This window comes from Canis lupus, chromosome 27, assembly GCF_011100685.1.
Source record: "Canis lupus familiaris isolate Mischka breed German Shepherd chromosome 27, alternate assembly UU_Cfam_GSD_1.0, whole genome shotgun sequence".
Taxonomy (NCBI): domain Eukaryota; kingdom Metazoa; phylum Chordata; class Mammalia; order Carnivora; family Canidae; genus Canis; species Canis lupus.
In genome coordinates this window covers 9,543,153-9,558,584 of record NC_049248.1, presented here as the reverse complement: position 1 = coordinate 9,558,584, position 15,432 = coordinate 9,543,153, and the positions used below count along the sequence as shown (strand labels likewise).

At 35.8% G+C, this 15,432-nt stretch overlaps 1 protein-coding gene across 1 annotated transcript in view; it reads left to right on the top strand.

The window, feature by feature from the left end:
• The first annotated feature begins 2,771 nt into the window (after positions 1-2,771).
• PZP (pregnancy-zone protein) overlaps positions 2,772-15,432 on the top strand; it is a 36,009-nt gene continuing 23,348 nt past the window's right edge. Inside the window, 10 exon segments of the mRNA XM_038577901.1 lie at positions 2,772-2,858; positions 7,456-7,485; positions 7,487-7,571; positions 7,574-7,638; positions 8,615-8,774; positions 8,941-8,993; positions 10,240-10,259; positions 10,509-10,675; positions 11,277-11,361; positions 15,078-15,189. Coding sequence (XP_038433829.1) covers positions 2,772-2,858; positions 7,456-7,485; positions 7,487-7,571; positions 7,574-7,638; positions 8,615-8,774; positions 8,941-8,993; positions 10,240-10,259; positions 10,509-10,675; positions 11,277-11,361; positions 15,078-15,189 — 864 coding nt within the window.

Sequence of the window (15,432 nt, the reverse complement as noted above, 5' to 3'; positions counted from 1 at the left end):
CTGCAGGAATCCCACACCAGAGGAGCCGGGCCGGGACTGCAGAAACCACACCTGCAGAAGGAGTACCTTAGAACCAAGAAGAGAAATTTCTTCCTTTGTCAATGTTCCTCTAGAACTCTTTATTAGAAAAGTTTAACATCCTGCCAAAGGATAAAAATTCACAGATACCAGCTCCACAAAGCAAAGTAGCCAATGAAGGATGGATTTGGAAGGTTTTGAATTGGTAACTGGCACAAACCTCAATAACTCATTACTTTAACCCTGGGAAACGAACTAGGGGTGGTAGAAGGGGAGGAGGGTGGGGGGGTGGGGGGTGGGAGTGATTGGGTGAGGAGCACTGGGGGTTATTCTGTATGTTGGTAAATTGAACACCAATAAAAAAAATAAAAATAAAAATAAAAAATAAAAGTATATAGGAGAGCACCTGGGTGACTCAGTTGGTTAAGCGTCTGCCTTTGGCTCAGGTTATGATCCCAGAATCTTGGGATGGCATTCTGCATCACGTTCCCAGCTCAGCAGAGAATCTGCTTCTTCCTCTCCCCATACCCCTCCCCCCTGCTCATGCTCACAATCTCTCTCTCTCTCTCAAATAAATAAATAAATAAAATCTTTTTAAAAAAGTATATGGGAAGTGGGATAGATGTATAAGAGACTAAATGTACATAGGAAATTTCTAAAATACCTGCCTTATTAGATGGAAGACGTGGAAAGCCTAAGCTACCACAGGAATAAATAAACATGAGTATACATCTTTGTTAATAGCAACAATCCTAAGACAAAACAGAATGTTTATATTTTAAATCAGATGAATAAAACTTCCAGAAATTACAATAACTGTAAATATATTAAGCCTAACAACTAAATGAGAGGAACTATTAAACTAGCTGATAAAAGGGGGGAGAATTTAGCAATGTATTGTCTATTCTTAAAAAAAGAAAAAAGTTTGAAAAAAGAAAATGTGCAATGAGATAAAGCAATAAATATGAACCAAAGAAAAGCTACCCCAGGTAGCAATCTTATCTTATATCTATCAAAATTAAATTTAAGGAAAAATAAAATCAGAAGAGACTATGAGGAACATTATATACTTTAAAAGAAATACAAAGCAGGAAGCTATGCCCATTGTCAATGCATAGTCATTAAAATTATGCAAACAAAAGTGAAAATAAATTTAAATTCAAAATAAATATTAACTGTCCCTCTCAGCAACTGACAGATGCTGCAGAGGAAAATAAAACAAAACAAAGCAAGAAAGCAAATACTTAGATAATGAAATGAATAAGCTCAAGTTACACGTAGGTGGGGAAGAAGGATACTGGTGCAAGAATGAACGGGTAGGAAATAAAGAGTTCAGAGATAGATTGATGTATATATGAGACTATAACAGACATACAAGTGGCACCACAAATCTATGGCATTTAAAAAGATCGTTAATACAAGGGGCTAGGAAAATTAAAGGTTAAAAAAACACACACAACTTGGATCTGTAAAGAAAACTACATGTAAAGTTAGAATACAGATAGTTTGCTGATACACTTAATGAAGGGTCAGTCAAATTTGGGCCAGGAAAAAATATCTTAAACCAAGATATGAAAGCACAAATCATAAGGAAAAGAAGTTGATCAGTCAACATTAAGAAATAAAGGATACTATGGACAGAATTATAGATGAAAAAATGAAAGAAATGTTCAGAAGGTCTAAAATGGCAAGGAATTGCTATCTAGGTTTATACAAGAAATTTCAGGAAATGTGCACCTGGGTGGCTCAGCAGTGGCCTTGATCCTCAGGTCTTAGGATCAAGTACTGCATGAACTCCCTGCAAGGAGTCTGCTTCTCCCTCTGCCTATGTCTCTGCTTCTCTCTCTGTGTCTCTCATAAATAAATGAATAAAATCCCCAAAAGAAAAAGAAATTTCAGGAAATCAACTAGACTGGGATAGCAACTATAATTTTTAAAAATTAGGAAAGGAAATGAACAAGCAATTTACAAACTAAAGGCATATTTAAAAAAAATCTGAAGTCATTGATAGTGAGGCAAATACAAATTAAAACAGTGATACAACACCACTTCACACCCATTTATTTAGCAAAATGTAAAGATCAGCTGTCAGCAGAAATTTGAGGCTATGAAAATCTCATGCACTCACTGGTGGAATTATAGTGTAATACAACCATTCTGGAGAGTAATCTGGCAGTGTTTAGTCAGTTGAGAACATGCCTTGGATCCAGCAGTCCCACATGTGTGTATGTGTCCTCCAAAAAGTTTTGCCTAAGTGTCTAAGAAAACATGCTAAAAAGATATTTATCAAAGAGTTATTTGTGATGTCAGAGAGATGGAGACAATCTTGATTCTATCACTGGGAGAGTGGAAACATAACATCTGGTTGATGATAACCAAGAATTGTTCTACTCTAACAAAATACAACTGGTTTAATATATACATAATAACATGCATGAATCTCTTCTAAGGAGCTGCTCACCAGGAGCTTTGCTGTCAAAGTAATAAAAAGTTCATTCTAATTAAAATATGAATTTTATCCTCTGGAAACACCTCAGAGCCTGTCAGAGCCTTGAGGGTAATGAGGCAATCACGGAGAGCAATGGCCTTTTGGGAGAAGCTTTGCCCAATTCTGAGCTCCATTTGAAGGCCTTGGGGTGGAGCTTGTTTGCAAATAGCAGCCACATAAAGCTTGGTAAATTTAAGATGTCTCGGGCAGCAGGCTGAGGGCAGGGAGTTGGGCTCAATATAGTTGCTGAGATTTGTCCCTCGCTATGGAGAAAGGCAGACTTCCTTATTCATGTTTCATGCTACTTCTTGTCCTGCTCTCTACCAATGCTTCAGACCCTGCAGAACCCTAAGTCTCTTTTAAAGTCCCCTCCTTAAAAAAAATTAATAAATAAATTAAATTAAATTAAATTAATTAATTAAAAGTCCCCTCCTTGAATGTGAACTGGTGCAGCTACTCTGGAAAACTGTGTGGAGGTTCCTCAAAGATTTAAAAATAGACCTGCCCTACGACCCAGCAATTGCGCTGCTGGGGATTTACCCCAAAGATACAGATGCAGTGAAACGCTGGGACACCTACACCCCGATGTTTCTAGCAGCAATGTCCACAATAGCCAAACTGTGGAAGGAGCCTCGGTGTCCATTGAAAGATGAGTGGATAAAGTAAGATGTGGTCTATGTATACAATGGAATATTAGCCGTTAGAAACGACAAATACCCACCATTTGCTTCGACGTGAATGGAACTGGAGGGTATTATGCTGAGTGAAGTAAGACAATCGGAAAAGGACAAACATTATATGGTCTCATTCATTTGAGGAATATAAAAATTAGTGAAAGGGAATAAAGGGAAAGGAGAGAAAATGAGTGAAAATATCAGTGAGGGTGACAAAACATGAGAGACACCTAACTCTGGGAAATGAACAAGGGGTAGTGGAAAGGGAGGTGGGCGGGGGGTGGGGGTGACTGGGTGATAGGCACTGAGGGGGGCACTTGAGATGAGCACTGGGTGTTATGCTAAATGTTGGCAAATTGAACTCCAATAAAAAATTTTTTAAATAAAAATAAAGTCTCTTCCTTAAGAGTCTGTGCTTTATCTCCCTCTTCTTTATATCTTTGCTTTGACTTTCCCATTAAATGCTACCCTTCCATTTCTTAAGATACCTTCCAATCATAAGAGATGAATCATAAATGGGATTATTTCTTTCATTTTTTTCTACACTTCAATTTTTTTTCATTGGGTCATCATAATCAGAAATAGAATAAGTGGTCACTAGAAGGCATGATTTGATTAGACACTGAAATCTCAAATCCCACCTTCACAGAATCGTTCTTTGGGATGGAAAGCATTGGCTATAAAAATAGTTATAGTGTATAGTGGGGTGCAGTTTAATTCCTATTGTAGATCACACGGGTAGAGGAAGTATGGCTCCTTTGTTTTTTGATAATGACTGAGCCTTCAGCAGAGACCCCAGTAACTAGCCAACCAGGGAGGGGGAAAGGGAATAATTGAAAACTATTGAGTTGTAAAGTTCATGAAATCCAATAATCTAAGACTTTTCTTCCACCTCTCCCCAGTTCCTCCTCAAAGTAGGAGCTAGAAGGTTGTGACCTCCATTCCTTCCTGGTGGAGAAAAAGACTCAGAGTCTTTGGTCTGAGAGTCCTTGGTCTTCTTTGGCCACAGTTAATCTGGCTTCTCCTTACCTGCCAAAATTCATCATTTGAATCTTCAGCCATTTGTCTCAGCTTGGTCCCTTGACCAAGAAGTCCCAGAAGTCCTCTCAGGCTGACCCTCATTCATGTCAGCTGTTTTTTATCCTATAGAATCCCCAGTTTGTGACAGCAGCCTGCCTCCAATCCTGTGGCTATTCCAATACAACCTGTACGGGAGAGTCCCCTTTGTAGTTCAGAACCCTACCCACTCTGTATTCCTGACTTTAATGTAGCTACATTCCAGACTAATACAGGAGACTCCAGAGTTCTAAATGTGCAGAGGGATCAAAGGATCCTTCTCTCTGTGTTAGCTTAATCCACTTAATCCACTTGGCCCTCTCCAGGCCAAAGTACAGGAAGCAGAAATCAGAACCAATCTGCTTTCCTTTCTTCTTCACATTTCTTCCAGGCACAATTTCCCAGTAACCGGTAGAGGGTACATTTTTCTGCCATCATTCCCCTACCTCATGTACAACTGTGGATGGTACCACCTTCCACTGCATTCCACCCAGAGAGCATCTGGAAATACATAGGGGCTGTTCAGATTTCTGAATAAAGGCTAAATGGATGAAGCAAGTGGCATTTATTGGAGTTGGAAATATTAAGTGGACTGTGTTCAGTCCAACACAACATATGATCATTCTGCCCACTGAAAATTATATCTTTACATCACGTCCACCATTTGATAAAGAACAACAAACTTCATGGCCTGGTTGTCATGAACAGAAGAGATATCTTCTCATTATGCAGAAAATATCCCATATCCCTCCAGCATTATTATCCCTTGATGTGAGATATTACCCAAAAGATCCAGTAAGTGTTCTCCTTTTGCCTTCAGAGAGACAGAGGTGGCAGGGAACATGAAGAAAAAGAGAAAATTAAAAGTTATCTGTTTAATATTTGCAAAATTTAGTCACTCCTGCAAAGGCAAATATTTAAAATGCAAACATCCATTATTAAATAATATTTTAATAGTTTAATTGCTCACAGATGAAATCTTGGGCAAATTACTTAACCTTAATGAATTCCAATTTCAATATCTATTGAATGAATACTAACCAAATCTTCATGAAATAGTTGTTTGAAATATCTACTATACATGGAATTAATTTTTGAATTATGATATCAACTAGGTTTATAATTAATAATAATAATAGTATATTGAATAAAATTATAATACCCTGATGCCTTCTTTCCTATGAAGATCAAAGAACTGGAGGGAAAAACATATGGATGAGGAAGTAAAAAAAAATGATCATTTTTATCACTTACCATTTTTGAAAGAGTAGATGATTCAGATAAAAAATATCTAGATGCCAGAAAGGGATTAAATGAGAAGTACTATATGAATGATTATGGGTATGGTATTTAACTACTCTGAGCTTCTCTGCTTTAGAACAAAACCTTAGCATTTTTGCAATAAAAAAAATCTGAGATTTTAATTTCATGGCATATAGTTTTGCCAAGGCACAACTCAAAACACATACAGCATGACTAATGGGCTGGAGCAGACCACTTGGAGAATGTGAGAACCAAACTTGACTTCCAGATTCCACAACTAAACAGTCTCTGTTACTCTCTTTTACTAGTCTCATACCTATTAACTTTGAAAAATAATAAGATAGTTTTTCATGTGTCAAATTGCCTGGTTATCTTTAAGTGTCCATGTGGGAAGTAGAAGGGAAAGGATTGTAAAATAATATAAGAAAACAATAGCTCTCTTTTTTTTTTTAGTTGTAAATTAACTCTATAAATAAATGACTTAAGCCTGCAGCTATTAAATCATTAAAATTTTGAGGAGTCACATTTTATGCTGATTTAATAATTAAGCAGGGATTTTGTCTTACTCTTTTTTTTTCTTTTTTTTTTTTTTTTTTAATTTTTATTTACTTATGATAGCCACAGAGAGAGAGAGAGAGAGGCAGAGACACAGGCAGAGGGAGAAGCAGGCTCCGTGCACCGGGAGCCCGACGTGGGATTCGATCCCGGGTCTCCAGGATCGCGCCCTGGGCCAAAGGCAGGCGCCAAACCGCTGCGCCACCCAGGGATCCCTGTCTTACTCTTGTATATTAGAATTTGGGGTCTGGTGAGGACCCCATGTTTTAGCTGTCATGAACATGAAGAATGTGATGTATAGTATCATTTAGGATTGCTAGGAGGATTAATATAGAGGCTGCTTAACACAATTCCTTGCAAGTAGAAGATACGTAGGAAATACAGACTCTTTTAGCTCATAGGAATTCGGAATATGGAGAGATTATACTAAGATGACTGCTTCACCTGTTGTGTCAAAAGTGTCACTTGGGGTGGTCCCCAAAGAATGGGTAGAATTGTGACTAGAAATATGTGGGGGGTGGGGGATAGAGTAGGATATGTGAGAATATAATAGATAAAGGAAATTTATCAATAAAGTCAAGAAAGTAAACTCACAGGGATGCCTGACTGGCTGCATATGACTTCTTGATCTTGGGTTTGTAAATTCAAGCCCCACACTGGGTGTAGAGATTACTTAAAGATAAAATCTTAAACAAAAATGAAAGTAACCTCACACAAAAGATTGCCCATACCTCTGAATAATTAAATACATTCAAATTATTGACAAAAATAAAAACTTGTTGATAAAAAAATTATTTATTTTGGCTAAGGCATATCTGAGGAAACTTAGAGAAACAACAAATATGTTTTCAGTGTTATATGTTATAAAGAAAATTATTTTATAATATAGATATGAGTTATTTTATATAATGGATATATGTTCACTGAAATTTTTTCAGTTGAATTTATATAAATTCACTCATGGTGTTCATGCACAAATGATGTTTATTTGGACAGATTTTAATGAAAATCTTTTTAGAAAGTGAATAATCGCCAGCAATTTATTATATATGTACACTTTTATGGATATATATATATATATGTATGCTTTTATGGATATATATATATATACTGAGGAATTCAGATATTAATGCTCTTTAACACAGAGGATACCCATAAAACTGTAACATCCTTGAAGCCAACTTCTGGCAGATTAACTATGTGGGTGAGGCACTACTCAGGAGGAAAAAATATAAATTCTTACACCAGGCAATGATAGAACTTCCATCTTACCATTGACATTTGGTATAGAACCAATTGTAGCAAGAAATACATAATGTTATGGAAAACACATTTATGGTTGAAAATGCTTGCTGTCCTCCATTTTTCTCTGATATATAGCCTTCTTCTTTTCCCAGGTAGTATGTGGTGGTGGTCCCCTCCCTGTTGAATGTACACTGGGAGCCCTGAGAAGGGCTGCCTCCTTCTGAGGTACCTGAATGAGACAGTGTCTATAAGGGCTTCCTTGGAGTCCCTCAGGGGAACCAGAGTCTCTTCACTGACCTGGTGGTGGAAAAGAACTTATTCTACTGGGTCTCCTTCACTGTGATCCTATCTGCCTGTCCTTGTTTGATACATTATATTGAATCATGGGGAGCTGATGTTGAATCCCAAAGAATGACTTTAAGAACGTTAGGGAGGACTTCTAAAAAGAGTGAGTTTTCAGCTACAAAGGAACAAAGCATGGATTTTCCACCAGCATAGGAGACAAATATTTTTCTAATGCTAAAATTCAATTTAAGTTCAACAAAATCGGGGATCCCTGGGTGGTGCAGCGGTTTGGTGCCTGCCCTTGGCCCAGGGCGCGATCCTGGAGACCCGGTTTCGAATCCCACGTCGGGGTCCTGGTGCATGGAGCCTGCCTTCTCCCTCTGCCTGTGTCTCTGCTTCTCTCTCTCTCTCTCTCTATCATAAATAAATAAATTTTAAAAAAAAGTTCAACAAAATCCTATCAGCTGTAGAAAATATTATGACTTAGAGAGATTTTCTAGCTTTGATATGTCATTAAGGCCAGAGTAGGCCAATACCTAGAAAAAGATTATACAAAAGTCTCATGGTAGGACAGTATGTAGCAGAACTTTTCTCCTGTAGTGAGACATTAGGTGTCTTTGTCCTCTGAATGTATAAATGGTGCAAGATGCTCAAGGCAAACATCCAGTACCTCTTGAAGTTTGCCCAGCCGAGATATTCAGCTATCATATTCTCCCACGTTTTTACAGAGGCTTCTTTCCATTCCTTCACAATATATATAAATATGATTTAATAACTATATATATATATATAACTATGATTTAAAACTAGAGTTCCAGGTAAACTATCTGAAGATATGGGTCCCACTTATGGCTGTTCTCACTGATATATCTCCCCTATATCTTATATTATTATCTTCAGTCATATTGTAGAAACATTTTTACTAATCTAGCCCTTTGTGAAGCTGAAAGAGAGTTTGAAAACAGTAATGAATAAAAGATTTGGAGGGAGAAGACTGTGTAATTCCTCAGCAATATTCTTCGTTTGTTAGCTCCCAAAGATCTTGTCCTCTTCAGAGGTGGCATTCCTCACTGTCCAGATAAAGGGACCAACACAATATTTTAGGAAGAGGAGCACAGTGTTGGTAAAGAATACTCAAAATCTGATCTTTGTCCAGACAGACAAACCCATCTATGAACTAGGACAGAAAGGTATGTAGGAAAATTCCACTATTTGGGGCAACACTGAAGAAGAAAGGCCACCTCTCAGCAGGTTTTGCAACCAGTCATCAAAATCCCTATCTCTGAGCCTCCTGCCTTATTACTCACATTACCTGCTTTATCATGTATGAGTCTGACTAGGGAATTTGTTTTTCAGCAAAATACCGTATTGTCTCTGTGGATGAGAACTTTCATCCCCTAAATTAACTGGTAAGTATCTCAAGAGTTATGGTTTTGGTGGGGGGTAGGATGGGAGTACTCCTCCAAAAGGGTGCAGGAAGGTCCAGGAAAAGCAAGAAGACAAAAGACATTCCTTTAGGAACCTGGGCTCCAGCCGCACCACAGATTTAGATTCTTGTGTAAGGCATAATTGAAGGGTGAGAGATGCAGAAGCTGTTTCTCTTATAATAGCAACTAATCATTCAACAATAGCTACATTTATTGCCATGAGCACAATACATTAAACATAATGAAGAGACACAATAAAAAGTTAGGTTATCCATACCCATACTCTCAAGAAGTTTATGACTAAAGCACAAAGAGTTTCACTGATTCTGAATATATATAGATATATAGATATACACATACAATAGACAATATCATAACATATTGTATAAAGTATATTAATATATAATGTAACATAGATATAGTATAGAATATATATTATGTATAAATATTTTGGTTTTGCTGATCAAGTGTCCCTTCTTCTAATTAGCTTTCAACAAAGCAAGGAAACAAAGCTTCTTTAAAAATGCAATTTTAGGGGCCACCTGGGTGGCTCAATTGGTTAAGCATCTGCCTTTGGCTCAGGTCATAATCCCAGGATCCTGGAATCAAGCCCCACATTGGGCTCCCTGCTTAGTGAAGAGTCTGCTTCTTCCTGTCCCCCTGCCATTCCCCCTGCTTGTGCTCTTTGCTCTTTCTCTCTCTCTCTCTCTCTCCCTAATTAATAAAATCTTTTTAAAAATTAAATTAAATTAAAAAGCAATTTTTAAGTTAGAAAAAATATGCTTAGTTAACAGTTAACCAAGTCATTCTGGAATTCTATTCCTATTTGGTCTAAATTATAATGACATATCACTCTATTAATATCTATTAACATCCATTTCCTAATGTATATAAGTAAACAATATAGTCATGTTCTTTACTATATATTACTGGTAAATAATATTAATAAGCTAATAAATATTAATAAATTAATACAAGTTATTCACCAATAATATTTTCCAGAGAAATAGGAACACAATGATTGCTGTGGAAATACATTATTTATGCTTTTCTTAGAACTATTTACTGGTTTCCCTAAGCAATTTTATTTCTTCAATATTGCAGGCTAAATTTTGTTATATCTTACTACAGATACTATTTTTCCTGAGTAAGCTATTGGATCATAAGTCTGAAATCATAGCCTTTGGTGAAATTCTAATCACATCTCTTCTTTCCTTTTTTCAGATAGATTCCATTGATATACCTTGAGGTAAGCAACGGAGAGAGTCTTGTAATGGAAATCAGCACATATAAGGTTACAAGTTCTGACATTCCTTACAGATGAATCACTATTAAAAAAATCTTTCAGATCTAAAATTTCCAACTCCCAGGTGTCAGGTTTATTCTGTTTTATCTTTTTTCTGTGTTTATCTCTTCTGAAGACAATGCCAGTTACCAACCCCAAAGTCATTTGTTTGCTTTAAGGATTATTATGACTGCGTAACTATTTACCTCCAGGACCCAAAAAAGAAATTGAGTTGGACAACTGCAGAGTCTCAGGTTGGAGAGTGGCCTCCAACAGCTGGTCTTTACCCTCTCATGTGAGCCCATTCAGGACTTTTACAAGGTGGTGGTACAAAAGGAATCAGACGAAAGGACAGAGCACCCCTTTACTGTAGAATTTGGTATGGATACTGAAAAATGAAAAGGCCATAACTTTTTGGTTCATAGCATGCACTCACTTAGACTTTCTCTATCTCCCATAGGTATGTTAAACGTGGTTTATTTTTATGTAAAGATTGTATTTATTTATTCATGAGTAACACAAAGAGAGAGGCAGAGAGAGAAGCAGGCTCCAGGCAGGGAGCCTGATGTGGGACTTGATCCCAGGACTCTAGGATCACACCCTGAGCTGAAGGCAGCCGCTTAACCATTGAGACACCTAGGTGTACCTTAGAATCAGCTTGAGCTGTTTGTAAAGCCATCGTAATTCATAACCAGAAGCTCACAAGAGCTTGATTTTCAGTAGCAAGTTACACTTTGCCAAGTATCAAAATTCTTATTTCAGTGGAGCCAGCATCTTTTGTTAGTGTCATCAAGATCTGCTGTGACCACAAAGTCAGATCATTTTGCATGAATTGTTAAAATTTACCATCTTAAAGTTGGCACTTGAAAAAAGCATCCAGCATTTCAGGGTATTATTTTGGGAAATGTTATAGACATGAGATATTTGTATTTCCATTAAATGTTTACCAGCTTCCCTATTTCCATTATCTCTATCAACAGTACTTCCCAAGTTTGAGGTCCAAGTTCAGATGCCAAAGATAATCAATATCCTGGATGAAAAAGTGAATGTATCAGTACATGGGATGTGAATTAAATTGCTTTTGTCTGAAATTTCATATTTTGCCTCAATTTTGAGAGATTACTTGGCCAGGTACATAATACAAATCAATTTTCCACAGAATTTTAAAAATTATTTCAATGACTTATCTTGACCGCCTATTATTAAAAATTTCAAATACACAAAAGAATAGAGGCATCCTAATCATGATTTAACAATTAACATCTGTCTATATTTGCTGCATTTTTTTTTTTTTGCTTTAACATTTCAGGATAAACTACAAAGATCATGAATTGTGTGCCCTAGATGCAGTACTATGTACCTCTAAAAATTGCTAACATTTTCCTACATAGTCATGATGCCATTATCACACCTTACAAAATTAAAAGTAATTTTCCAATACTAATCCTTATTTTACACTCAAGTTCCCTCAATATTTCTAAGAATAGTGTTTACTCATTTAGCTTTTGATTACTATGACTCATATGTACCCCATAAAGCTTTCCCCCCATAGCTTTGATAGAAATGTTATCATTTAGATCTTACATTTAAGTCTTTATTTTGAACCAACTTTTGTGTATGATGTAACATAAGGGTTTAATTTCATTCTTTTTTTTTTTTAATTTCATTCTTTTGCATGTGGATATCCAGTCTTCCCAATACTTTTGTTGAAGATACTATCCTTTCCTCCTTACTGTGTATTCTTGGCATCCTTATCCAAAACCAATTTAAAAAAAAAAGAATTTAATTTATAGAAATGAATTTATTTCTTGGCTTTGTTCCATTGATCTACATATCCATCTTCATGCCAGGACCATACTGTATTAAACCAGGAAGTGTGATGTCTTCAATTCCTGTAAAGAATGCTATTAGGATTTTGATAGAGATTGTATTGAATCTAGAGAGTGCTTTGGGTAATATGGATATTTTAATATTGTCTTCCAATCTGTGAGCATAGGATGTCTTTTCATTTATTTGTGATTACTTTCATTGATGTTTTGTAGTTTTCAGTGAACAAGTCTTCCACCTCCTTGGTTAAGTATGTTACTAAGTCTTCTTTTTGTTGCTATTATAAATAGGATTGTTTTCTTCATTCTTTTTCATGTAGCTCATTGTTAGTGTACAAAAACATATTTGGATTTGTATGTTGATTTTGTATGCTGAAATTTTATGGGATTTGTTTATTAGTTCTAATAGTTTTTTTAATGAAGTCATTAGAGGGGTTTCAGTATATAATATGTCCTCTGCAAAGAGTGATAAGTTTTACTTCTTTTCTGATTTGGATGACTTGTTTTTTGGTATGTGTTCCTTTTTTTATTTGAGTTGAGTTGAGTGGACACATAATGTAACATTAGTTTCAAGTGTACAACACAGGGATTCAACATTTATATGTTATGCTGTGCTCACTCCAAGTGCAGCTACCATTCGTCACCATTCAACACTATTACAATACCATTGACTATATTCCCTGTGCTGTGCCTTTTATTCCCATGACTTATTCATTCCATAACTGGAAGACTGCATTCTGCATTTCCTTTCACCTATTTTGTCCAACCCGTCTGGCAATAATTAATTTGTTCTCTGCGTTTTGTAAGTCTGATTCTGCCTTTTGTTTATTTATTCATTTGTTTTGTTTTTTAGATTCCATTTATAAATGAAATTATACAGAATCTCTCTTTCTCTGTCTGACGTATTTCATTTAGCATAATACCCTCCAGGTTCAAACACGCTATTGCAAACGAAAAGACTTCATCTTTTTTATGGCTGAGTCATATTCTACTGTGTATATACATACATCTTCTTTATCCATTCATCTCTCGATGGACACTTGGGTTGCTTCCATACCTTGGTTATTTAAGAAAATGCTGCAATAAATATGGTGATGCACATACCTTTTCAAATTAGTATTTTTATTTTCTTTGGATAAATATCCAGTAGTGGAATTTTGGGCCACATGGTAATTCCATTTTTAATTTTTTTGAAAACCTCCTTAGTTTTCCACAGTGGTTGTACCAATTTACATTTCCACCAAGAGTGCACAAGTATTCCTTTTCTGCAAATCTCTGCCAACACTGGGGTATAATATTCTAAATATGTCTCTTAAGACCATACAGTCTCTAAGGTTGTTCAGTCTCACTGCTTCCTTATTGAATTCCTATCTGGATAGTCTTGTCTATTATTGAAATACTGCAGTATTATTGTATTGTTGTCTGTTTCTCCTTTATGTTTCAGCAGTGTTTGCTTCATATATTTAAGTGCTTTGATGCTGGGTGCATATATATTTATAATTGCTATATCTTTTTGGCGAATTGACCCTTTTATCATTGTATAATTTCTTCTCTGTCTCTTTTTTTTATAATGTTTTCTTTTTTTTTAATTTTTATTTATTTATGATAGTCACACACAGAGAGAGAGAGAGAGGCAGAGACACAGGCAGAGGGAGAAGCAGGCTCCATGCACCGGGAGCCCGACGTGGGATTCGATCCTGGGTCTCCAGGATCGCCCTGGGCCAAAGGCAGGCGCCAAACCGCTGCGCCACCCAGGGATCCCTCTTCTCTGTCTCTTGTGATAGTTCTCAACTTAAAGTCAATTTTGTGTGATGTTAGTATAACCACCCCTGATCTTTTTTGGTTATCATTTTTATGGAACATCTTTTTCTATCCCTTCACTTTCATCTTCTGCGTGTCCTTAAATCTAAAGTGTTTCTCTTGTATGTAGCATATTGTTGGATCTTACATTTTTATCCATTTTCCCTATTTTTTTACTGGATAATTTAATCTGCTACATTTAAAGTAATTATTGATAGTGAAAGACTTACTAATGCTAGTTTTGAAAATGTTTTCTGTCTTGTAGCATTCCCTTCTTTAACCTTTTGCAATTGCAAATAACTCTTATATGTTCATTTCAGCTTTGAGAATTAAAACTCATTTCCTACAAATCATCAGTAGCAGAGGGAGCATGCAGGGAAAAATAAAAAAACAGAAAACAAAGCAAAACAAAACAAAAAAATATGCCCATCTAAATATTATATACTGAAAGCATCAAAGCATCTGGACCTTTGCCTCAATTCTGTCTTGAAGTAATGACCAAGGAATTATTTGTCTAATTTAATGGCATCTGAGTACTGATATCTGTATCTTAGAAAAGGGTTTCAGAATAAGTTGCTCTGATTATGTTTTTTATTAGAAGTTATATTGGATGCATTTACAAATAGAAAAGTAATGCCCAAAGCAAACCAATTATTAATTGTTCTGTTAAGAGAAAGAACTAAAAGAAATATGGAGTATACACACACACAATTTTTTATATGCCTTATGGTTGTTAGGTTTTATCAGGACTCTCTCTCTCTCTCTCTCTCTCTCTCTTTCTGTGTGTGCATGTTATTATGTTGGGTTTATTATTTCTATTATTTATTTATCTATGTTCAATTTATTACCTAAGTTTTCTCACCTGGTATAAACAACAAGTTTTTGTTTTATAATGACAGAATAAAAAGACTGATAAAAAATAAATAGTTTAAAAGGAAGAATTTTTTTAATCATGAAGGAAATTTGATTGTACATTGAAGCAAAAATGCCTTAATGAGTAGTACCTCTTGATAAATATATTTTCCAGATATATTTCAACTGATATGAACCCAAAATAATAAAGAAGTGCAAGGAACTGCAGAAAAAAATTGTTTGGGCTGTGGTGGAAAATGTAGATACCTTTCCTCAGTTCCTGATTTATTTCTTATGTGACAGATACACCTATGGGAAACCTGTCCCAGGACTTGAGACTGTAAGCATGTGCAGAAAATTATTTCATTCTGCTTACTGTCAAAAACAAGAATTCTGCGAGAAATTCAGTCAACAGGTTAGTTTAGTGTTCTCTCTAGGCACTATCATTGTTGACAACAATTGAGCTACCCCATTTTATTAAATGGAAAGAAGACATTGGAGTAAGCTTGTCCCAAAATATTTCCCACCAAAAAAGAAAAAGAATTTCTATTTTTTGTCAATAAAATTCTCATTTTGCTGACTAACCCTTAGAGATTATAAAACAGATGTGAATATTAAACTTCTGAAGATAAATTAACATGTTTAACCCAAAGAAGTC